Source organism: Ptychodera flava, chromosome 4 (genome assembly GCF_041260155.1).
Source record: "Ptychodera flava strain L36383 chromosome 4, AS_Pfla_20210202, whole genome shotgun sequence".
In the NCBI taxonomy this organism is placed as follows: Eukaryota; Metazoa; Hemichordata; class Enteropneusta; family Ptychoderidae; genus Ptychodera; species Ptychodera flava.
Genome location: NC_091931.1, coordinates 21,944,746 through 21,971,370, shown reverse-complemented (window position 1 = coordinate 21,971,370; position 26,625 = coordinate 21,944,746). Strand labels below are relative to the sequence as shown.

Here is a 26,625-nt window from a genome sequence, read left to right as displayed (position 1 = left end):
GATTTTGGAATTTCACCGAAATGTTGATTCACTGTACTATGAGAAAACTATGAATATTTTTTTACAATGCTAATAAATTTGTGCTTTTATATTTGTTTTATAGCTGATACAAATGTACTCGATTCAAATAGGATATTTTGAAGTTCAGATGTTGACAACAATATTGATATTGGAATTTCACCTAAAAGTATTATTTAACTTTTCATGGTACTGGTAGTCTCCAGGTTACTGTTAAATAATTTCCCTGACAAAACTTGTTGTATCTCTAATATGTGAGTAATCGGAATTGATCATTGCCCTCAGTGAGCTCGATTTACGATAAGACAAGCCTCAGAGTTGCCAAGGCAAGATGTTCATGTGACAGATAATTATACTTTTGTTCAGATTTACAGTTAAATGACCTCAAAGAATGAAATCAAGCAGTGAATCATTTTTATCTCCCAGAATATTTCTGAACACAGAAACTGCTCTTGGTTACTTAATTTTCATAAGTATCCGTCCCGTCCCCTTTGTAGTTTTCAAATATGAGGTGACCCCCCTGGATTTTGTCGGCCCACCCCTGGTCGTAATAACTGAACGCTCCCTTAAGAGAGTGTTTTTATTTAGAAATGAGACGTTCTACCTCAATGAATACACTCACCCACTCAACTCAGAGACCCGGTTGGGAAGGTGGGCCTCTGACCGACACCCGTTTAAAAATGCTGTTCGACAGGGTTTAACGAGCGATCTCACGCTCCACCTCCACAATATCGACGATAAAAACTTCAGACAGGTAATCCGCGAGAAAGACAAACGCAATAACAGTCCCTCCACATGGTATAAAACACGCTCTAACAACCTGGACAGAAGTGTAAATCAGAAAATTCGCGCATAGACCATTAGCCCTGCGTACGATGCTGTGTGTTCCGCTACAGCTAATCGCCCCGCTCACCACAGCCCTGCAAAGACCCGTACGTAGGGTCGGCGACTTCAAATCCATTTTGGGACTTGACGTAAAAAGCCAAATTACTGCCGAAATTCAGCGTTCTTGGGCCCAAGTCTTATCCCTGCCTACCTCAGCTACTCGATCGCTTCCAAAAATGCCAGTCTTTTATTCACTTCTCGTAAATAACCGTCGATGTCGGCAACTCTCTCGCTAGCCCTGCGTACGATGCTGTGTGCTAGCTGTAGCGGCCAACACACAGCATCGTACGCAGGGCTAATCTGCTAATAGACCATCTGCTGTTGGGCCCTACGGTTCGCGGAAATGCTTGGAAATGAACTGGAATAAAAGGGACGCACAGTTCAGCTCCCGAGAGATCACATAATACCGGTATAAACAAACCCACTAGTACAAACGCATATAGAAATACACATATTTCTGTGCGCGTTTGTGCAAATAGTCTTGTTTGTACCATACGTCATTACTATGTGACATAAGCTGACCTTTTTTGCGCATGCGCTCACTAAAAACAAAGCGTAGATGTACATTTCAGAGCCAGCTATGTTTATTCATGTTGACAGCGACGTGCGGGTGGCATGAAACTACGGAAACGCCGAATCCTTTTGATCGTCGCCGTCGCGATAAATGGTTTACTGCTTCTGTGGTACACACGCAGTCAGCTGCCGACAGAGAATGAGAGGGTTATGGAAGAAAGCGGCGACAACCGACGAGGATTTGATACTAGGTACACTGGCGACAACTCCCGGAAGCACATCCATAGCATGGAGTTACTGCATAGTGGTAATAACGTGTCCGCCGATAGAGCGCGACGACCGGCAAACAAAGAAACACGGACATCTCTCCAGCGGAGTAATCCGGTGAAATATTCGCCACATGGCTACGTCAGTATGGCGAATGAAAATAAGGTACGGGTGTTAATTTTAATATTAGGCACGGTCCCTCCGCAAAACCTGTCATAGACATTCGAAACAACCGTCTATGGTTAGGGACTTGTCAGTTTCTTCAGCCTGGGGGGGGGGCGGTGGATTCATGGGGGGGGGTCACCCTGTTTTTGACTTTGGTGATAGGGGGGGTCACCATGTTTTTGAAATGCCCAATAGGGGGGGTCATTGTGTTTTTGAATTTTGACACAGGCTCATCATTGCCTAAAATGCTAGTGTCAGCCACAAATTTCATCTTTCAGTCGTATTTTTCGGCACGCCCTTCGGGCGCGTAACTTTAATAATCAGTCATATTTTTTTAGCACGCCCAACTCTAACATATCAAGCATACATACATCAGCGATATCTGTATGTTCAATATTTTTCAGCGTGCTCTTCAAGCTCATTACTTTAATATATCAGACATTTTTCAGCATGCCCTTCAGGTGCATGACTTTAATATACAAGAAATATATATCAGAGATATCAGGATGTTTCATATTTTTCGGCGCGCCCTTTGGGCGCCATACTTTAATACATCAGAGATATCTTGATGTTTGCTAAGTGAAAGTGGACCATTATGAAATCTGCATTTCATATGAAAAGATGACAAATTCCTGATATTTTTCTGTTCTCTCTATGAGAATTCAGTATGAGAAAGCAACATGCACAAATATTTCACAATATATATTTGATACAGTGACTTATTTTAGAGATAGAAAAATGACAAGATATCTTTCCTTCTCATTGATGCAATTATTTTCCTTTGTTTCACAGGTTTTCTGTAGAAAGATGCTTTTTATGAACAAACTAACAGTTAAAAAAGGCAGTTTTTGTCATTATTAGCTGTACTTTTATGGTATCAATGTTACGAGAAAAGGTCATCTCAGACATTGCACACATCAGATTTGGGTAAAAAAGCTCTCTATGGCTCCTCAGGAGATTTAATTGGATGGTTGGCAAGTCTTAACACCCATCAAAGTTTGATTCACTGCTTTTTCCTCTTTGATATTAATGATTGACATCCATTGCTGTACAACAGTTCAGGACATCTGGTTAAGCATAGAAGTGTGAAATACATTCACAGCTCATTCAAAATACAGCTCATTCAAAATGTACTGTATTCAAACTTTAAGATTGACACTTTGAAATTCCTATCTTACAAGTGACATGTCAACAATTTCATTAAAACATAGAATGACTATTTAAAATATAAATATATATAAAATGTAAAAGGTCAACCCCGCTTTGGCTGGGTTGACCTTTTGATGAAGAGGACCCGCATAGCCCGCGTTACCCGGCCACAGATAGCTGCGTTTCCACAGCTATATTAGACCGTGCGTATTATCCAGTCATCATGATATGGTTATATTTATTGTTCAGGACGAGCCGGAGAATAACATAAGGGACTGTTCAGAATTTACTTCCGGGGGAGGGGGCACCCATTTTCTCCAGGAAAAATTAGGTGGGGGGGGCAGACAAAAATACTTCAAGCTTTTAGGGGGGGCCAAGGGAAAAAACATCAATTCAATATTTGCCCAGAATTTCTGATCTATACAATAATCCAATAATCCTGTATGTGCATCCAGAAGATCATGTGGCACTGCATCAATGCTGTGGTCAGATTGTTGAAATATTGTGTACACAAGAAATTTGCTGTAGTTCAAAAAGTGATCTCAGTGTGTATGAGGCTAGGAGAAATGTGGATAGGCTTACACATTGTGTATTTATGCTAATACTTTTGTGTCCCATTCATTCTGATATGTATAGTCAAAGATTTCTCGGTGACGGCTGGCAGAAAACAAAAAGAAAACAAATCAACATTATTGTTTCCTGTCATCTGAAAACATGACTATTTTAAAACTAAAGTTTGTTAAAAAAATTTGAAATATGAATGCTCTGTCAATTTTGAAAAATATTGCTTACAAAATGTGAACTTTGACTTACACAGGGTGATCTGCATTTTAATATGAACATTGGATTGTGAATGGAATGAGCAGAATAACATGAATTCATGTTATGGATAAGGTGTTTTGTTCAAGAAATGTTCTAAAATATTTCTCAGCATTGTTGCTTTCAGTGGCAGCTACTTGGTTTTATGGCAACCAAATTTGAAAAAAAGAGAAAAGTAAAAATACCGTCAAGGACACTATGTGCGCACATTCGGTTTGAATTGGTCCATTCGAGAATTATTTAAACCAGAAAAACAAGAATGACAAAAGCAAATAAGGTCTCCAACTTAGGTACTGGAGTATGTCTTACATAAAAGAGATTCAACTCAGTTTTTCTCGAGGGTCTATGTTTTTTGAATCAAATTTTCCTACAAATTGATACCATATATGCAAAATTATGTTCACAGCCTTCGAAACTGTCTCACAACATATTCTGGGTTGATGTAGGTCATTTAAGGTCACAAACTGAGAAAATATACAAATTTGGCAGTTTCGCAACACTTTGAGCTGAAAAGTTATCTAATAACATCCCTCAGGACTTTTATACCAAATTACAAAACTATCAGAAAAGTAATTTTGAGAAAAGTTTTCTTGACCAAAAATGACAAAATTGCCTTATTGTATATTTCAGGACAAGTTCCACATATCTTACTATTTTCATCTTTGGACATCTGTGTACCAAATATAAAAGCTGTCTGTCCAGGGGCTTTAAAAAGAGAATACTTTTTAAGATTTTGTGACCAAAAATGACAAAAATTGCCCCAAAATAGTAATTTTCCCAATTTTGTCATAATTTCAACAAATTAGAAGAGTAACACCCTTGCAAACATCCAACCCAAATTTGAGAGCGATTGGGCTGACGGTTTCAGAGAAGAATAATTTTTACTTAAAATGAGAAAAAATCACCAAACAATTCAGCAAAAATACAAAATTCTGGATATCTTCACGATATTCATAAAACTGTAGAAGGTTCACCTAAGGTACTTGCACAAAAATTTTCAAAGCAATCAAAAAAGCGGTTCTTGAGTTATTAATTGTTGACCATTTTCACATTTTCTAAGCTCATTTGCATAATTTTTGGCAATGCAGACTTCATTTGAACAAAATCCCATCTATAACATAGGATGCATCTACACATCAAATACCAAGCTGAAACGTGCAACGGTTCGCGTGTTTTTGATGTTGACGGACATACTTGATACATACATACACACATACATACAGACGCCACCGACTTCAGCTTATACGATAACCTCGCATTGGTATACCAAATGTGAGCTGAAAACTAGTTGGCTTTTGCCAATTTTAATTCCTAATGTTTAAAACTTTCACTGTGAGTCTGCAAGTTATTCAGCATCATCAAATGAAAATGTATGCTGACCTTGTGCATGTACATCTCACTTTCCAGAAATATCTGGATATCTGCAAATGATGTACCATTAAACTTCAAAGATATACCGGTATATCACTTTGCCAATTATCTGCTTCTCTGATTTTCTGTTCACCATTTCCAACTGACTTCTGTGCTTGTCTTTGTGTGCATCATATGTATCAGTGAGACATAACAAAAGAAGTATTCATATTTAGTAATTAACTTTTCTTCAGAAATTTAAAACCAGATATGTTTATTGCTAGCCTTTCCAAAAGTGTGCAAAACATTCTCTTTATAGTCACATAACCCTGAAATGTTTTGTTATATCATCGATTAAATGTCCACTACAGTTCCTGCAACTTGTTAGACTGGATATGTCTTAGTGTGTAAGCATGCATATATATATTAGGGGGGCATGAAAATAAAACAGGAAAGATGAGGGGGACAAGATTTTTTCTATAATTTACTAGAGGGGCCGTGGGAAAAATCACCCAGAAAATAGAAAATCCTCCAGCCTCCCCCTGGAAATAAATTCTGAACAGTCCCTAATATCACAATGTTAGTCCGAGTTAATACTAGCTCCACGCATGTGCGATGGGCTAGCATTGCCGCTGTGGGCGTATTCGAGTGAAAGGGTGCACGTTTTCGCGCTAAAATTGTCTTGCTGTTGGTTTGCAATGTGTTTACGTACTCAAGCCTTGGCTTGAAAAATGGAACTCCCCATATAACTTACTCCTGCCAAAAGAAGTATACGGCATTTTGGTACATTTGTACAGGAAAGAGAGAAAACCAACTCCGAACAACATTGCCCAAGTTTCTTCTTTCTGTCTTTTTTTTCACATTTTCTACTGGTATGAAGGTTTGGGTATGGCGATAGGGAAGTTCATCTGTCCAGGGCGAAGATTGTCGACTCCGCTCTTGAATATGCTGTACGCACAGGTTTTGGCAAATAGAAGGCTGTTTGGTGTGTAAATAAAATCAGTACAAATCCATGCCTCAGCGTCATACGAAGTTTCTCTTTTTTTACCATAACAAATAACCATACGCTAGTTTTGAAAGTGGTTTCCTACTCGCAATTAATGTAATTTTCACCATTTCGTGCATGTGTTTTTTAACCAAATTACAGAAACTCTCTCTTCGGTGCGATGTGTGTGCCCTAGTATCATCGTCGGGTCAGCTGCTCAACTCCAAGGCTGGAAGGGAAATCGACCAAGCTTCCTGCGTCATCCGTATGAACGATGCACCCGTCAACGGGTACGAGGAAGACGTTGGAAGCAAGACTACCATAAGGATAGTGTCATTCGTCGCCGTGAAAACGGAAAGGCTCGTCGACGGTAAAGTGCTTGAGAAGCCCCACAATCCGAACACCCTCGTCTTGTGGACGACATACAGACAAGGGATATCAAAAGTGATTCTCAAATTGTATGGGAACCTTTCAAGAGTGTATCCACACACCGACTTTTACTACGCGACCGAGGCACAGAATGACTTTGCAGATGAAGTTTTCCTGAACGAAACGGGCAAATCCCGGTAGGTAGGGACAGATAAAAGTTAGACTTTGGATGTGTTCCAGTCTTTTCTTGGTCTCACCCGCAACGTCTGCAGTTTGTGCAAGGTTGCACGTGTCAGAGCGCCCTCATATCGTTCAATATAAATTGTTCAGAAGACACTTATCGTTGTAATAGTGCAAACGAACACCGTCGTACTTACAATTCCGAAATGATGTATTTTGATATTTTCACTTCCGCCAGTGACAGTAATCTCTGATTAAATTTGAAGTTGATAATGTCGAAATGGAGAGAAAAGGTGTAACTTTGACACTGAACATCAAAACGGACATTTCTGGCGGGCGACATCCAAAGTATTTCAACTTGTGCTTTACCAACACGCAGCTAGGAATTGAGCCTCTGCCAATTTGTCATCGCACTCTTGGTCTACCAAAACATGGCATTATGCAGTATAAGGAAAACATGTAGGCCTAATTCGCGTTGAGCAATCAATTACTAAACACTAGTAGCGCTAAATACAAATTCAAACAGACGACGAAGTTTGAGATTTATTCCAGGGCCCCTCAGGGGCTTGTTATATTTTGTATGGCAAGCATGACCTTAGGTCTTCAGAATTAGTAAATAAAATCGCGTGCGGTCGCGTGACCTTGGCGACCATATTCAATTTTGCACAAATCCCAATTTCATATTGAAAAATCTTCTCACATGTCCAAAGGTCTGTTTATATAATGAATATAATATTTATTTATTCATAAAGCGTCTATATCCACTGTGATAAAAATTGATCAGAGACGCTATAAAATTACACTACTGTTTTAAAAATGTAAAATATATTTATGACGATGATTTGCCAAGAAAAATATACTGCTCAACTGTAGGTGTGCTAACGATTTTGGTGTACGTCGCAGGTGCGGCTACTCATTTGCAGTGTGACGTCACCAGTAAAAGTGAACGTATATATGGTTTTGCTCAAACTGTCTAATTGTTCGTTTTCCACCAGTGATGCAGCCATTCAAACTCCTAGATGTAATGGTTAACAACTTTGTTCTCCGTACTTTGCAGTGTCGACACGGGAACGTGGCTGTCAAGCGGATGGTTCACGATGCTGTTCGCTATGCAGCACTGTAACCAGATCAGGGTCTACGGTATGATCGATGCCGACCATTGCAGCAGGTAACTGGTGGTACACCCCTAGTACTTTCCAATGTCGCCAGAATTATATAAAACTTGTGACATTGGGGAGACTGTCTTCTCAATTTAACCGTCGCTTGTCAAAATTAATAAACGAAAATTCATGCAAAAACGAAAAAAAAAATCCTCTTTAACTACCATAATTTCCAGTAGTACTTTCTACGCAATTTTGATTTTTCTTGTTATCTACTATGTGAAGGAATCTTAAACGGGCAAAGTTGCTTTGAATTCGTCATTTCTTTCCTATATCTTCAAGCATTTGAGAAGTTGGTGGTATTGTTCGATATCTTTATTCGTACCTTCAATGCCACACACATACATACACAAACGAGATGAAAATGATACAGTAATTTCTGATATCTGCCAGAAAGGCTGACCGTTTATTCCAGAATCGACTAAAACTTTATTTCCGGTATCTACCATAAGGATATGCTAATGGACCAATGGTTATTCTAGAAAATAGTGAACTTGAAACATCGGCTGCATGAAGATGTAGCTGTAATTAATATTTCCGAGATGTAGTTCATCTCTTTCTGTACATTGTAAGGAACCCACAAAAGTAGGGATTTTTTCCATCAGTCTGCAATGTTATTTCAAGGTCACTTTCAACGGATATTAATTACAAAGTGTAATTTAATAACACTGTGAAAATAATGTTGGTACTTCATTTTCTAACAGACGAAAGAACATACACGACGCACCCTACCACTATTACAATAATCCCTTCTGGAGCTTTTGGACGTTGAGGGAGTGTGATTTCTATCGCCAGAACGAGGCCAGCAGGAATGCACACCGCTTCATGACTGAAAAATACATCTTTAGAAAATGGAGTAAGCGGTTTAACATCACTTTTCATCACCCTAGCTGGACCTTAACAGATTCTGAACCAAAAATTCCTGTTTTCTTGAATTCAGGTAAATGACTTACGATTTACTGTACTCATTGTTCTGTGTCTCTCGCTGGAGTCTGCGCAGTCGCTGAACACGGTATTGATAGTTTCACCATATTTCAGGGAGTCTTTGAATAACAGAATTGCACGTTGCTGTATCGCATCGATCCCAAACACATACACAGACAAACACTTGGAAAAAACTGAGTATTTGTTGAATTGAAAGCTGTTAGGTGAGTGGTTGAAGGGCCATGCATCCAAGTCTTTGTCGAATGAAGTGTTTATTTTCTTTACTAATATCTTATCACTTCTTCCTAGTATCCTACCTATGCATTTTTCGTGCGCACAGCGCAGCCAGCGACAGAACTGAGACTAGGTTGAATTTCCATGTAGACACGTGACCGGTAACCCGCAGCAATCAGCCAATTATATTGGGCCGGAGAGTGAGAATGTCTTCCCGAGTATAGTTACTAAAATATTGTTCATATATTTGACTTTGACCTTTACTGATACGGAGGTGTCGTTACAACAGGGTGATTGTGTATCGTGACCGTTCTAACGATCTTAAGTCTCATAATGACTTCCTTTATTTGCAGGGTGGAGCCGTGCTTGCTGTCATGGAAAAAACATCATGTTGCACTGGTATCTATTTTTCTCGTATTTACAAATTGCTTGTGTATATTTACGTGAGACATGTGCCTGGCCGGGCACACCATCATTGTTGATTGTGTGATCACGACTTAGGAGCGACATGCGTCGAATCGTCGAAAGCTCCCATGATTGTGACCTGCATGGTTTTGCAGTGGCTCTGCCGCCCTCGTTGACGGTAACAGCTATTTGTTCTAGTGGCTTGTTTGTTTCCAAAGATGACGACGACAGCGGTGATAACAACCAGAAATGCATTCGACCTAATATGGATTTCTCCTACGCAGCTGCCTATGCATGTTCACGTAAGGTGCAACTGGTTGTACGGTACTGAAAAACAAAGAACACTACTTAATATCTGCCAGTGCCTCCTTGAAAAGTGCAATATCATAAAGATCCCTGAAGCCGACATCCTTCTTCAGAGAACTATAGAAAAATTCGGGCGCCTCGCTGCAAATTTCCTTCAGCGTCAGAAGCTGCCGACCTGTATACTTCTTGAGTTTCGGTGCCAAGTGTCCTGCACCGTTCCTGTCCAACCACGTGGTGATCTCTGCGTAGCCCCACGATTCCACGTTGTCCTTTCCGGGATGTGACTCACCCAGATGTGGCGCGTCTTTCGCAGATTGAGCAACGCCGACTTCTGTAGAAGAAAACACAATAGTTGTAGAACACTGTCATTTATTAGTTTATTTTTTGTCAATTTGTGTTGGTTTGAATGTGAATGATTCATCTAGGTTTGAGAGGCCGACCAGAATTCAAGTAAGCCATGTTTTCGATGTTCATCAAATCACTGCTCTGAGCCTGTGTCTGAAAATTATTGAAGTACTTCACTCAATAAAAGACATCATGGCTCTACCTGATGATCATTGTTCATATTTGAAATCGGGTTGTCCAGAAACCAGAAAAATATTCCGTGTATCAGGCATATTCGTTTAAGGCCAAATAAAATTACGCAATTTCGAGAATAAAATCGAGAAAATTGTCTAGATTTTATGGGTCTCAGCAAACAGAAATATTAAATCTTCGACCAACCTAGCCGAAATTTCGAAGGTATGTTACTGGAAACGCATATTTCTTTATAGGTAGACTACAGACAAGGAAAACGAAACTTCACTTGACAAAAGCATCCTTAAAGAGAGCGGGTCGTCGGAATCAAACTCGATTAGGAGTCAAACCCGATTACCGAAAAGCTGTTTGTTTACTTCTATTGTCATATTTATCTCTTAACAGTCTCAACCTGTACAACACACACACTCTTTAACCGGCAATAAAATGGATAAAATGGAATGGAATTGCGCCTGTGTGACTTTCGTGTTTACAAACAGTGTGTTTCAGGCACGATATCTCGATGCACCACGTCAACATAGCTGCGCAACTTTAAATTTTACTGTGTACATTATGACAAACATGTTTTGTACCTTTCATCAATTGGTTTTAGTGTTTAGATGGTCGTATGGTACCAGACGACCCTTTTGCTTGGGATATCACAGTTTCGTTTGCCATTTTATTTCACTTTATGTTTTTTCCTGTGTTACGTGCAGAGAAACGAACAAAAGGGTGAACTCAGCAGTTAACGTTTAAACCAAATTTATTACAAAAATAAAACTAATTGCTAAGTCAGGGATAGAGTACAAGCTTTAAAAGTGTACAGACTACTTATCTCAGCTGGGACGGCAAAGCTCCAGTCTCAGAGTTGTAACAGTCAGTCGGATGAATGAACAGTCCTTTGGTTTGCAGGCTTGAAGCTACACAAAGTCCACAGTATAAATCCAGCGTTGACAGTGAAGGTCTTGAAAAGTCTTGAGAATGACTACTGCTGGAGTTTATAGTAACACACAAGAGACACGATCCCAAAAGTCTGACTGGAAGCTGTGCACGTCCCTTTTATAAAGGCATGTAAGAAAAATCTAGAACTTTTATTGACATGCTAATTACTGTTCTAAAATTATCTCCCTTACACAACTAATCAACTTTCCAGAACATTCCAAACATGACTAATTGAATTCAAGGTTGTGAGGTCATCAAGGGCAGTGACCTTGGGAATGTTCTAGACTAATTGAACTCAGGTCATGATGAGTGTGGGGGGAAATGACCTACATAACACACCCCCTCTTCAAAAAAAGAAAATTTTTCAAAGAAAAATCTTTCTTTTACAAATGTAATCTTGAAAAGGATTTAAGTACTCAAATTTTGTTTTACTCTAAAGTAAAATTTCTTGAAAGTGAACAACAATAAAATTTCTTGAAAGTGAACAACAATAATTTCTAAATACGAGAGAGACAGTCTGCAATTAAATTGTCTCTGCCTTGATATGTCTAATGTCAAGATTAAACTCCTGTAACATTAAACTCCATCTTAGCAATCTCTGATTTTTGCCTTTAAATTTCTGCAGAAAAACAAGAGGGTTGTGATCAATATAAACCACTATTGGCTGATTTGAAGAAGTAACATAAACTTCAAAATGCTGTAAAGCTAATATCAAAGATAAACACTCTTTTTCGATTGTAGAGTAGTTTCTCTGAGATTTGCTAAATTTGCAAAATTTGTTAAAAATAGCAAACAAGATGATCTGTCCCATGACTATCCTCTTGCAATTTGGTATTGGAAAACTCGAAATGGCACTGAACTTGGCATAAAGTATGCATGGCAAAGTCCGGTTATTTTTATTGAGTTCGATAAAGTCATTGTTCGGCAAATACTTGGCTTCCTCCTGGAGATATTCCGCTTTCGCAGGATTCAGTCCGTCTGGATGTTGTTCCACTGGATTACTGTCGCAGACATCTTCGGTGTGATAGATGATGTTTGTCCTCGTTGAAATATCTTGGAACAAATGTTCATGGATTGGTTCTTTCAGCTGTTGTTGTTGTTCTGGCTGGAGGTGTGCCAACTTTGTAGACTCCAGCTTCTCCAGGATTTCTGAGTTCTGAAGCTTGACCGAGCCCAGCTTTGAGTTTAGAGTATTTTCACTCAAGTCAGTTTCAGTATCACTATCTTCATAATGGTTTGAACTGACTGCACTGACAGGCTGAGTTATAGTAGGATTATCCCTATCCAAATATGGCTTAAGCATATTTATGTGACATAGCTGTTTTTGTTTTCGCCTGTCAGGTGTTGTTATGATGTAATTTAAATCACTCAATTTCTTATCAATTAGATATGGCCCAAAGTAACGAGCATGGAGTGGTTTGCCAGGAACCGGAAGTAGAACAAGAACTTTTTGACCTGGTTTAAACTTCCGTTTTGAGGTGCTTTTATTATATTTGGTTTCATTGACTGCTGAGATGACTCAAGATTTTCTCTGGCTAATTCACATGCTTTAGAGAGTTTTGTACGAAAATCTGACACATATTGCAAAATATTCAGACAATCATCATCGTCTGATAGGAATTTCTCTTTAACGAGCTTAAGTGGGCCACGGACTGTATGTCCAAATACAAGCTCAAATGGGCTAAAACCAAGAGACTCCTGAGTTGACTCTCTAACAGCAAAGAGCAGAAAATGAATTCCTTCATCCCACTGCTTCTCTGTGTCAAAACAGTAGGTCCTAATCATGTTTTTCAAAGTTTGATGAAATCGCTCAAGAGCACCCTGACTTTCTGGATGATAGGCGGATGACCTATACTGTTTAATGCCTAGCTGATCCATTACTTGTTGAAAAATACCAGACATAAAGTTGGAGCCTTGATCGGACTGGACACATTTAGGGAGGCCAATAAAGTGAAAAATTTGACTAAAGCTTTCACTATAGTCTTTGTCTTTATATTTCTCAGTGGTATGGCTTCTGGGAACCGAGTTGATGTACACATAATTGTCAACATGTACTCATTTCCTGATCTTGTTTTTGGTAGGGGCCCAACACAGTCTATTAGTATCCTACTAAATGGTTCTTGAAATGCAGGAATTGGCTGTAAAGGGCCTTTGGAATGGTCTGATTCGGCTTTCCTACCATCTGACATGTGTGACAAGTTTTACAGAAATGTGTTACATCCTGCCTGAGATTAGGCCAATAAAAGTGACTGAGAATTTTGTGATAAGTTTTCCTTACTCCCAAATGACCAGCCAGGGCGTTTCATGGGCCAGGCGCAATATTTCAGCACGATAGGGCTTTGGAACCACAATTTGATGTTTTATAGCCCAATCGTCATCAACCAAAACATCTGGAGGTCTCCATTTACGCATGAGAATACCAGATTTTGTATAACAGGAAACAGAGCTATCTGAAGTTTTACCTTCATCATCTACCCTGTCAAACAAGACAAAATATCTGGGTCTTTGTGTTGTTCTGCAATGAGATTTGATCTAGAAAATGTCTGACTTTGGTCAGCAGAAGTTTTACTGGAAGTTTCAAATCCACGAGGGATAACGGAATGATCCGTGTCAAACACCTGACTGAGAAAGGTGTCGTTTAAGTCAACATCTGTGACATTATTTTTGAGAGTATTTTGATTCTCGGAAGTTTTCTTTGACATGGCTCGAGTAATGGCACATGAAGGAAATAAATCGGGTATCTCTTGTTCAATTGGCTCTGGATCCTGATCTAAAGTAGGATTATCAGTCACAAGTGGATTAGTAATGACCTTGTCCCCAGCAAGGTCGTTTCCAAGAAGAAGGTGAATCCCTTCAAAAGGCAAAAAAGGCCTAATACCTAAAGTCACAGGTCCAGAAACAAAGTCCGAAGACAAATAGACATTATGGAGAGGAACAGGAATAAGTCATTGCAATCTACCCCTTAATAAGAACTTTAGAACCTGAAAATGACTTTTCAGAAAACGGCAGGGTATCTGCCAACAAAAGAGACTGGGAAGCCCCGGTATCTCTTAAAATTTTGACAGGGGTAGCAGAAGAGAAATCACTAGAAAGTGATATAAAACCATTATGAATAAATGGCTCGAAAATACCCATAATGCTATCTTGAGAAGAATTGACCTTGACCTCATTAATTGGGGATAAGAGGGGTTTAACCTCAGAAATGTGTGCACACATTATTAGACTCTAATTGAGTTGATGAAGAAATAAAGCCGGTTGGCTTAGATCCACTTTGACCACTTTGACCTTCACGTTTTCTTTTCAATTTGAAACAATCTGACATTAAATGGCCGTCTTTCTTACAATAATTACAAGAAAGTGTACCGAACTGTTTGTCAGAAGGAGATTGAGACTTGGGATCTGATGATGTGTGAGTGTTACTTAAATTTTGTGAACTGTTGTCATTTGATTTCCTACTCTCCTTTGAGAAATTCTTGGATGAAAAGGAGGAGTTAAATTTACCTGCATTGTTTCTGTATGAAAAGGACTGGGATGGTTTGCTGAGAAATGAAGATTTGTGGGTCAATGAATAATCATCGGCCAAACGTGCAGCGACCTCCAATGTATCTCCTTTTGTTCATTGATAAATGTCTTGATGTCACTCCGGATGCACCTTTTAAATTCCTCAATCAAAACGAGCTGTCGTAATTTGTCATAATTCTGACTGACCTTTTCAGAAGAACACCAACGATCAAACAGTTGTTCTTTTGTTCGAGCAAATTCAACATAAGTTTGATCCTTCACCTTCTCACAATCCCTAAATTTCTGACGGTAAGCTTCAGGCACCAACTCATAGCCCTTGAGAATTAATTCCTTCACAGAATCATAATCTGAAGCCTGCTCTACTGACAACTGAATGTAAATTTCTCTGGCTTTACCCACCAAAGCACTCTGCAAAAGCATAGACCAGGACTCCTTAGGCCAATTCAGACTCTGAGCAATTTTCTCAAAATGGAGGAAATATTTATCAACATCCTTTTCTTGGAAAGGGGGAACTAACCTGAAATGCTTAGTGATGTCAAACTTGTCTGAAGGGAAGAATTTTCCTGACTGTCCAAGCTCTAAACGTCTCATTTCTAACTGTAGTCGATGTTCTTCCAATTCTCTCTCCTTTTCTCTCTGTCTTTCTTCCATTTGTAATTCTTTCTCTCTCATTTGTAATTCTAGTTTCTTGATCTCCAAATTTGTCTGCATTTCTAATTCTAATTTTCTGAGTTCAGAGGTAGACTCGGGCTCATAATCTTTCAGGGTGGATTCCTCAAATTGGCCTAAATCAACTAGATGTTTGGCAATACGGTACTGTATTTCCCTCTTGCGCATAGATCTTTTGACTTCTACTTTAAGGAAATTGGCCAGTGTTATGAGGTTGTCTTTTCTGAGGGAATTAAATGTGTCCTGATCAAGGTCATCCATAAATTCGTCTGGTTTAAATTCCGCCATGATTAAATTTCGCTGAGTTCACAGTATACAGTAGTTTTGAAAAGGCTGTCAAAATGTTGTCAAACGGCTCAAAATATTCGTCTCCCGGACGAGCCCCCAATTTTGTTACGTGCAGAGAAAACGAACAAAAGGGTGAACTCAGCAGTTAACGTTTAAACCAAATTTATTACAAAAATAAAACTAATTGCTAAGTCAGGGATAGAGTACAAGCTTTAAAAGTGTACAGACTACTTATCTCAGCTGGGACGGCAAAGCTCCAGTCTCAGAGTTGTAACAGTCAGTCGGATGAATGAACAGTCCTTTGGTTGCAGGCTTGAAGCTACACAAAGTCCACAGTATAAATCCAGCGTTGACAGTGAAGGTCTTGAAAAGTCTTGAGAATGACTACTGCTGGAGTTTATAGTAACACACAAGAGACACGATCCAAAAGTCTGACTGGAAGCTGTGCACGTCCCTTTTATAAAGGCATGTAAGAAAAATCTAGAACTTTTATTGACATGCTAATTACTGTTCTAAAATTATCTCCCTTACACAACTAATCAACTTTCCAGAACATTCCAAACATGACTAATTGAATTCAAGGTTGTGAGGTCATCAAGGGCAGTGACCTTGGGAATGTTCTATAGACTAATTGAACTCAGGTCATGATGAGTGTGGGGGAAATGACCTACATAACACCTGTTACTTACGCAGGCTCAATGATGCCTGGCGTATTTAAGGAGGTTTTCTGTCCGCAAACAATCATTTTGCTCAAGAAACAGGGCATTTGATGTGTGTAACTGAGAGTTTGTTTTTAAAACGATCACGACTTTCGAATAGGCGTGTGCTTTTCCGCGCATGTCTTTGTCATGTGTTTTCACAACAAAAATCCCTCTGCTCTCTAATCCCTCTGCCCATATGACAGAGTACGGTCACTGCCTTTGTGGAGTGACCGTGCTTCGTCATATAGGCTCAATATCGCGGCAAGTGTTTTACCACACCGTCCGCTTAGTCGGGCTGGGCTGTACACAAATCCCAATTCGTGGTACCTCACACATGCACGTGCGCGGTTGCTTTAATGTAAATGTTCTCCGCTCCATTGCCTAGGCAACGACTGAAAGTGACTAAGTCGTGAGTCTTGTCACTTATAGGAATATTTATATAAGTTTTTAATATTTCGCCAAATTAAATGATCATGCAAAAAACTTATTTTCAATCTTCACTATATATAATCATAAACAACCATCGTCATATCACTTGTATCGCTTTTTTATTAATTATTCAGTCTTACCACTTTTCTTGACCACGACATCCTTGATTTTTCCACGGTCGCCGATCTCACGGACCAGATTTTGGAAATTTCTTCCTAGTAGCTCGTCGGAAGCGAAGTCGAAGTACAGTTTTGTTCCGACCAGAATTCCAAGCCAGCCGTCTGGGGAATAATTCCTCTCAACTCGAATTGGAATGTAAGATTTCTGCAGCTTGTATGTGTACTCGGCCTCTATAGGACAAGATTTAACAACAAAAGCATTTATAATGATTGTTTTCTTATGAATGATTCAAAGCGTTTTGCACTATCGTTGTTTCGTACACTATGAACAGGTGAAACTGTTGCTCGGTTGTACATCAAAAGTGTTGCTAGTCACACTCGGTAACATTTCCTCTATTTTTGATGCATGGATTGGTCAAACTGCCAAGTCAAGCAAAGCGTTGACGTTTCAATTCCAAACATTTCCTGTGCTATAAATTTCAACCTTCAATAATAGTTGTGTCTTGTATAGTTACTATAAAAGACACAACTATTATTGAAGGTTGAAATAGATAGCACAGGAAATGTTTGGAATTGAAACTTCGACGCTTTGCTTGACTTGGTAGTTTGACCAATTCATGTATTACCGTGAATTTACTATCATATACGTGCGAAACTAAATCATATAAAGAACAGCGTTGCCGCGGCCCTAAATGGATACCGGAACGAGACTGCCAATTCAGTTTCGCAGGAACTATGGACAATACGTGTACGCTCTGTGTAAATAACAATGAAGTACGCGTATTTACCAAAGTTCTTTGAAAGTGCATACTGTCCTCAGAACTATTATGCACTGAAGAATTGCACACTATCGGAACTAATTTGGGATAATTGGATCTTTTTTTTCAAAGTTCTCAAAAGTGTTAGGTGCCATATAGATGAATGTTGCAATATTACACTTAAAAGTACTCATAAAAACAAGTGTGTAACTTAAAAAAGAAAAGCTTACGAGCGTATATTTGCAGATTAAAACGACCTTACGTCACCATCCAATTACCCCAAATTAATTCCAATCGTGTTATTGGTCGAGTAGGAAATTGCGGTTAGAATTTGAAATCAGACGGAAATACACACTTAAAGGTATACTGTCCCCTGTTCCATTTTGCCACAGTTACCATGGAAAGAGAAAGTCTAACCAATCACAGATTTTAAGCGGGTGGCCACTTTTTCAAAAACAGCGCCCTCACACGGACATTTTGAATACCAAGGAGCGCCCTTTTGACCATATATGGGCATATTTAGATTACAGGTGACTGTATACCTTTAAAGCACTTACACATCACTGAAAGATGAGCACATCAAAGCGATACTTTTTAATTGGAATAGAAATCGAGCAAGTTGTGCAATGGTAAATCTTCATGTCTATAGCTATTTCAAGCACAATAACACTGCGTCATGCCGAACACTCACCCGATCTGCAAGGGTTACTGAATTTGTACTTCTCTGACATGCAAATTAAGACAACGTCGGCGCCTTGCACTGCCTCCGCCATCGCTGCCAGCGTGGAGCCACCTGAAAAGAGAAGCAAGTGCAATATCTCTTGTAACAGTAGAAGGGCAAATAAAATACACGATACAATTATTACGAGGGGAGTGTAGGGAGCGTCCTCGAGCGACGGATCTTTCAGTCTAACCCATGGTTACACTTCATATTTCTCATCAATAGATGAAAATGTATGTATTTTTGTACGTAAGTGGGTATAGGTAAGTACATGTAGGTATTTATGTGCATAACAACATGGATTTTCTCTCTCTCTCTCTCTCTCTCTCTCTCTCTCTCTCTCTCTCTCTCTCTCTTCTCTCTCTCTCGTGATTTCTTCCTTTTTCGTACTCAATATGTAGTAAATGTACCAATGATATTTTAAATTTCACAAAGAAGCCTCAACTTCTACGGAAAACATGCTCTGTTGCCACATCGAGGGTCGCTTACCCATTTTCTCAATATCCATCCACACATCATATCCTGCCGCTTGGAGTTTGGTTTTCAATTTTATCATCCGCTTCTGAACGTCCCAATTGTAGCTAATCATCACGTGACCAGTCGAGCCCCCTGTCTGTTGGCCAACTTCCTGTTCTTTAAGCTCCCACAGCGCGCCTGCGCAGGCCTTCTTCAGTCCGGCATCTTCTTCACCCTTAAGTCTTTCCAAAGCTGGAAATGTAATAGAATTATCCGACTAGCTGAGGCAAAAACGTCGTGGGAAGATTATAGATGAGGAATTATTATTGTATAAGAAGATGTTTCGAGACTTGTTCGTGGTTGTAGGGAGCTAAAATCGCAAATAACCTGGAGTAGATAAATGGTGTGAAAACGTAACTCCGTAACTCTATTTCACCTTCATGGCAAACCCTCGTGATCTTTGTCTGCGCATTCAAAATGGTAAATTCATTTATAATGTCATATTGTCTTGTGATTTATAAAGCGAACCTAACAAATGTGGTCGATGCACAGAAGTATTTACAGCAATAATTTAGTGTAATGGAAATTATATGCACCGGAAAAGAAGATCAAACTGATAGGTTACTTATATGGGGGAAAATTGAACGGCGTAAGCACAGTTTGGAAATGTAATTTCATTGGATCAGTGTTTAATATAGAATCTATTTGAAAACGGGTTGAAATCCGAGTCATTTTCAATACTGAACAAACTTTCATGAACACCCGTCGATCGATGACACGACTTCGTGCATATGTGCATTTGGTGAATTTTAGTATTAATCGGATTAAATATAAGTTATCACAAAGGCAGGTACATTCACGGTAACACTTAAATCGTCTTCAGTATAGAAAAGGGCATAGTTACAGTACTTCAGATAACCCAGGCCGCGTGAACAACCCTTGAAGAGGTGTGTGTTCGGTTGATGTAAATAGCGCTGATCGCAAATGACGTCATTTTGTCTCATTTGTATGCATAAATAAATATTTGTCCGCATTTTCCGCATAAACGACAAAAAAAACCTGCTCGTGTTACAATGCTACTTGTATGTCTTGGGAAAATTATTACATTTCACGTGACTAACCTTTCACACATCCCTTTGCTTTCCTTATTTTGTCTTTGTTGTCTTTGTGAAAAGCCAGAGTCCAGAGAGCGGTTGCCGAGAGTCGTTGTTCTTCCAGACTGTTACCGTCTTGTAACAGCTGCACCAGTAAGGGCAGAACACCGACTTCAACGAATGTCACCTATATACGGCATCGTGATGCGTGTCACAGATATAGAAAAGGAGGGTGTTAGTGACAGTAGCCAAGTTGAAACTTCATTTCCACCTTCGACAGCGTGTGGTTGCATGGCACTCGGTACTCAATAGTGAGTATCGGTGTTTTGGTGTGGATGATGTATGATTTGTTCGACCACTGACCACTGTCAGAGTTTGATGTCGTCAATTCGGACAAGAAACATATAAAGCGTTCAGCCATGCGTTCCCCGTTTTAACGATTCACACGAACCAGTTTAATTTCGTGATCATCAAAGTTTGTTCTCGAAGGTAATTATTCAAGGCAAGTGTAAGGAAAGCAATTGTGATTAATGTTCTCAGACTTCAAGCGTTTGGGTAGAACGCGCCTCAGGGACAGATAGTCGGACTCTCAAATTTCTACAATTCTTTTCTGATCTACCACGTGTGGGGGTTCATTTTAAAGCTCTCAGAGAAATAAAACCTTTTACCGGTTTAATTTTTTGAAAATCCAAAATTTTATTTTTCGCCCATAGAGTTCACACGGGAATGGCATTTTGAATTTCATATGTCGCAAAATGTTGGATAATTTGTTTAGTTCCAAACTTACACGGTGACCCCCGATTCTTACTGTAGATTTGGTAAGAGAATGTTGAAAGTTTCATTCCACACAAGTTTGAGCAAAAGTTTAAGCCTTTCACTCTCGAGGCGCACCCCTAATACCTTAAGATCTGCTGGTACACGCCATTAATTCCTGTACCCCATACCATACCATACCTTATAGACAGTAGAGAAACCTAGTCACCTTATTAACGTCGTTGAAAGCCAGCTTCGTCATTCCGTCCACCAGTTCGGTCACATGAAATCCATGTTCCTGCTCACGGTGGTCCTCCGCAGCAACGGCGGATTTCAGTAAAGCGACTAAGAATTCAATGTTCTCGTTTCCCGCGTTGATTTTGTCGTTCTCTTCGTCGTCGATGATGTAGGACAACGTCAACAAGGCCAGTGCCCTGTAAAGGAGATTGTCCAGCTCTAAGTAAAACTGAAACAAGGAAACTGCCCCTGCGTCTCGGAAGTAGCCACGGTTGTCGTTGCAGAGGCGTATGGCGTTGTGCAGCGTGGAAAGCACGGCTTCCAGATAACTTTCCTTGCGTTCGTCTCGTTCTGACTGCGAGGCGTACCCCTTCATCTGTTCGAGCTCCTCGATAAGGATCTTCACCAGTCCCGCCTTACCGACAGTCCGACACATTTTCGGCGACGAGTCGCACGTGTTCCCCAGAACCATGGTCGCTATCTCCAGTGCCCCAACATACCCCCAGAAGCTCATCTGTCCGGCTTGGTTCTCGTGCATCGTTGAGTGCCATTGCTTGTGCATTTTGATGTACAACGTTGGATAATCGCCCTGGACCAGGTAGTTGGCAAACTGCTCATGCTTCTCCGCGCTTTCCGAAAGATCATACAGCTCGTGCAGCTGCATAAGTCTGTTCAGTATCTCCGATTTTGACTCGTCGGCCGTCAAGTTTACCTCATTGGACAGAAATTCCAGAACGTTATCAATACTGGTGAGGTCCTTTTCAATTAAACTGTAATCAGGGGGACCATCGTCGACCTCGCCTTCCTGGTTTCTCCCTTCGACATCCCCGGCAGTTTCTCCTTCCAGCGGCTCATGTTTGAGCTCGGCTGCGTTGACTTGACGCGCTGAACTTGGAGAGCAGCCCATCACGCCGTATACCAGTCGATAGACAACAAGAGGTGCTGCGCATTCGCATTTACGAAATACACTGGTTCTGCAATTCGCCGGAGTACCGCGGTTTCTCAAAATCTCATTGCCTTTTCATCAGGGGATAGCCATCAAGCACATATATACAGATGAATCTTCGAGTAGCCAGTCTGTATATCAAACAAAAATATTGGTATTTTATCTTCGTTGTTGTGAATACCTAGCAGTGTAAAGTTGGCCTCATGGAGCCATCTTTTAGTTAAGTTGTTACGTAGATAAACTAAATGACTAAAATCTAACACATTTTGTAAAAGCTCAATTCCCCGAAATCAAACTTCTGGCCAAACGAAATATTCTGCCACTCGCTGTCTGAGGAACACTGTATAATTACTGGACCTTGTTACTATATAGCATTTTACACTGTTTCAAAGTAAGTAAATAAATAAATAAATAAATGAATAAATAATCAAACATCTGAGATGCGCCTAACACTGTCTAAGACCACTTACCCGATGAATCTTCCTACCCTTGTCCTGTGTCGATCAGAAGTGCCTTTTAAAGGCTAATATTTTATACCTTATCTAACAATATTACTCCAAAGTCAAGTTTATTGTCTCTCAGTGCAGGGCCAAGCCTATCGTACAGAATAATTGCAAAATGAATGAAAGATGAAGCCATAATGCATGGTCAGTGAATCTGGGGCTTATTATACACATAGAATATGGACACAGTGAAAAGCAATTTGAAGAAAATATATTCGGTAAAGAAAAAGGAATTATACAACAACAGTTTTCTCAAATGAACATTCAAGTCAAGCTGTTTCATCTAGATGTTGAAAAGCTTTCCATAAATACTTTGAAATTATGTGTGCGTCTTATGAAATGAGATGATATTGAATGCCTCGAGTATCTTTTGCATAATTTTTTTACAAGAAAGGCATATACTTTCCTGAAGGGGGAGCTTTGTAAACGGCGTCAAAATTGGTTCAAAAACAATTTACCAAATAAATCTTGTCCTGTATCGAACAGACACACCTTACAAAAGCTAATATTTGTTATACCAGTAAGAAATACTGAAAAAATGTCTGCATTGTTAGAAGATAATTTTCGGTGGTTGGTCGCACATCTCGTATATGTAAATGGAAAAGCCTGAAATTGCATGCCGATGAGGCAACGTTCAACATGACAGACTTTCAAAAAGGTTACACGTAAAGACATATACAGCTGTAGTAATTGACCTTGCAGGCTTCATTCGACTGCAAACTTCACCAGTTTGATTTGAATTATTGACAGTATGTCTAAAATCAAATAAATGCTCGACAATGAATACGGCATACAGGGGCCTCGAAAGCTTGGTTGGACGAAACTGTCAGCAGCATGGGTTTAAACAAACTACGTAATTTTGATTTATGAACGCTTAACAACATGAACCGGTACATTCAATGATAGACTTGCTCCAAGTCTGCGAGCATATTAATTTTTAATCAAAAAAAGAATAAATTGAAGGACCAAACTTCAGCAGACTGTCACACTAAGTGGTAGGCTGTTTTGTATATCGTGGGGTGAACGCCTTGCCAGCCAGTAACTCAGCTGCCGAGCGACTGGGAGCCAGTCTAATTCAATCAGAGTCCCTCCATAGAGAGACTGTGATTCAATGCATCGAACTACACCTCACTAAGCGTCCCCCAGCACTGTACAATAAATATGTCTGCCGCTGAATGACCCCTTACATTTTACGAAAGAACCGAATCAACGTACGTTCATAGTAAAAGTCAGCCCAGGACGGATCGCCGAGTTCTGCACGATGAAGTAAAAGGATAATGATCTGACATTGGTATTTACGCACGTACCAGTTAGGATATTCTGTGTTGAATCGGGGGAAACTCGTACATTGGGGGAACTCGTACATTAAAACTACGACTTACTCTGCGAATTCCAAGGTTTCTTTTTCCTTTGCTTCGACTACGTAATCTGTTTAGCCAAAACAAAGGCGCCCGTTAACGTAAGACCCTCGTTTCATGTGTGTTCAGTACGGTAGTTGTGTTCGTTGTTGTTAAGGGATAAGGTCAGGAGGTCAAGACATTGTACAAATTCTAACGCTGGCATGCGCTGTAGCATTGTCACTTCAGAGAGACCGGCTATAGCCACCCTGTCTGAATTTCAATTGTAAGCTTATATGTGCAGCAGAAACCTATGCATTGTGTGTTAAGGCTTCTTTGTCCTGGCTAAGCCCCAACCATAGCGTTCGCTCTGCAACACAGGTCACGTGAAAGGGGCGTACCTTAAACGCGGTACACCTGCTGTTCAACCCGTGTACTTTTTCCAATTCACATCTTTACAGTCTTTGTTTTCCATTGAGTTTTCAATTAGTTAAAACAACCCGCTTTCTGTTCCATTTGAACAGGAATATATATGCCCTCTTAGATAAAAGTCACAGCAACTCAACAATACACTTCACAGGTACAAGTCTGTGTCTGGAAGGTACAGCATGTATGTCACTGTCCGACATCTAATGTCACGCGGTCACTTCTTCTCGATAAAATTAAAGGAAAATAGCACCACAGTCCCTCCATACAAGCTTCATTTCCAATATATTCAAATAACCTCAGAACGGACCATTTATACAATGATCGCTAACGTCTCTACTCCCACTGGCACTCCGTGGTAACTCGCACGATTTCATTAAGTAGCCAGTCTTCAAAACAAGCCCAATTTTTTCACCATATGACATTTTCTTTTTTCCACGGAGGCACTGTAATTGAACACATAAAACAGGCGAAGTACATTTACATTTTTACATGTAAGTATGCTACCCTCGACGTAAAGAGATAATTCTAATTTATTCCGGGGGTGGTGGTGACAATTGATCACATGTGTCTGTCACTATCGTCGCTGCTTTGTGGAACCATATACCCTCCTGAAAAAGTTTCTCTCGAGGGTCTATGGTGGAACATGCGATTACTGCATAGGTTACGGATCCTATTGAAAACGAAAGTAACAAAAGTACAAGGTTATTGATCAACGCATTAATATACAAACTGTGGTAATTGTTTCAAAGTACCATGATGGTATCGTTTTTGTTCTGTAAACGGTGCGGGCTTTTGTTTGAAGGTTGATCTTATTGCAAATACATTGATATAGTACACGCCTCGAAACTGATTGACTTACACATTTTTATCAAACTTTCCAAAAGGGGATTTTTCAGCCTTGCTCTCTTACCCACGGTCCCTCCATAAATAGGAGGGACAGTGTCTTACCTAATCAAGAATAAAAATTAGGAATCGCCCTGCAAACGTTGGTACTACTGGAGAAACAAATTACCTCAACTCTATGACCGACATTTGACATTCAAATAGCTGCCATCCCCGTGTAACCGTATAACTTCATGGGGAGGATTACATTTTCTATTTTCGCAAAGCTAAGGTGGAGAAAATTTACTCACTCCACGAGCTTCGTAATGAGCCCCTCTAGTGGTAGATCAGAAGAGTATTGTATCTGTGCTTGAGGTGCACTCTACCTCGACAAAACTTTCAAAATGAAAAGAAACGGTTAACCACATCTACATAATTGATTTAATCTGATCAAGAACTGACGCGAGAACCAGGGACAGTGACTGTGTGTAACCATAGACAGCGAAAGCGAGACTCTAATGTAAGCAGTAACTTTCGACAATACTTTCATTTAATTTTTGTCAAATAAAAAAAACATCACATTTTATCAGTTATCGTCATCCCTACAGTATGTTTGACTACAAAGAATTAGTCTTGCAAACACAGCGGATTTTGTATTTATAAAAAAGGAAATGATGTTGTTTACTTGTGAATTCTAGTCGGAACAAAGTTTCAGTTGCCATTATTGCATGACCAATTGAACGCAGGTCATTTCCACATAGTTTGGAAGAAGGAAACATGACCTTGAATTTACCAACAGATCAAAGTACCGAAAAATACAGCAAAAACTAAAGCTTATTGGGTTTCGGATATACAATCTCATTCACTGATTGTCATGATCATTCCGAAGATTTCGGGAAATAACATTCACGGATGACCTATTGTATCTTGCCGTTTAAGTTATGCAAATTTAGGTTTTTCAATGTATTAGCAAAGTAAGGTTATAACGTGGATCAAATATCAAAAACGATTTCTCGTTTTTTCCATCTTTTAACAGTTTCATATCTTTTTATAGCTTACACAAATCATTCACATGTCATTCACATAGGTGTAAACCATAGACGCTGGTGCTGGCCCCATGGTCTATGTCCAAACACAGGTTTGTAATCTGGAAGAAAATCTATAGCACATCTTAATGCATTTCGGAAGTTAATTTTGTCACTGCACTGTATAGACAGTGGATCAATCAAATATGTGATGTTGCATCATAGACAGTAATCTGGGTGCGGAACGTTGAAGGTGGGTTTTGTTTGAATGAAGGGGATTCGCGCAATCGCGCCCTCTCGAGAAACACTCCGAATATCTCTTTGTAGATGTGTGGGCCTTACCATCTTCAGCATGCCGGATTGGACGGTCTGTCGTTAGGGCCAACGATTCGATATTTCTCTTCGACTGGTCCGTTTTGTTGTAGCCTAAGGTTTTAGCCACGTCTCAGCACACTGTATAGTAAACACCTATACTTTACGGTTCACCACCTGTAACCGAAGTTTTCCACATATCCCTGTCAAACAATACATATTTTCCGCGTCTCACTCGATTTTCCCGCCTAATAGAAGAGTCCGCATCTATGATCACAACTTGGACACTCCCACTGAACCGCGACCGGAGAGCAAAG

At 39.8% G+C, this 26,625-nt stretch overlaps 2 protein-coding genes across 2 annotated transcripts; one reads left to right on the top strand and one right to left on the bottom strand.

Moving 5' to 3' along the window:
• Positions 1 to 1,436: 1,436 nt before the first annotated feature.
• On the top strand, positions 1,437 to 9,508 carry LOC139131178 (alpha-N-acetylgalactosaminide alpha-2,6-sialyltransferase 3-like). The gene is made up of 5 exons (XM_070697148.1): positions 1,437 to 1,848; positions 6,314 to 6,717; positions 7,758 to 7,868; positions 8,565 to 8,800; positions 9,372 to 9,508. Exons 1-5 carry the CDS (start codon positions 1,519 to 1,521, stop codon positions 9,506 to 9,508), a joined length of 1,218 nt encoding a protein of 405 aa, XP_070553249.1. The 5' UTR covers positions 1,437 to 1,518.
• On the bottom strand, positions 8,161 to 23,895 carry LOC139131177 (uncharacterized). The gene is made up of 7 exons (XM_070697147.1): positions 23,766 to 23,895; positions 20,927 to 22,011; positions 19,972 to 20,131; positions 18,884 to 19,102; positions 18,365 to 18,466; positions 16,937 to 17,146; positions 8,161 to 10,060 (listed from the first exon to the last, which is right to left on the bottom strand). The coding sequence occupies exons 2-7, from the start codon at positions 21,839 to 21,841 to the stop codon at positions 9,768 to 9,770; spliced, it is 1,899 nt and encodes a 632-aa protein (XP_070553248.1). The 5' UTR covers positions 21,842 to 22,011; positions 23,766 to 23,895; the 3' UTR covers positions 8,161 to 9,767.
• Positions 23,896 to 26,625: the final 2,730 nt, after the last annotated feature.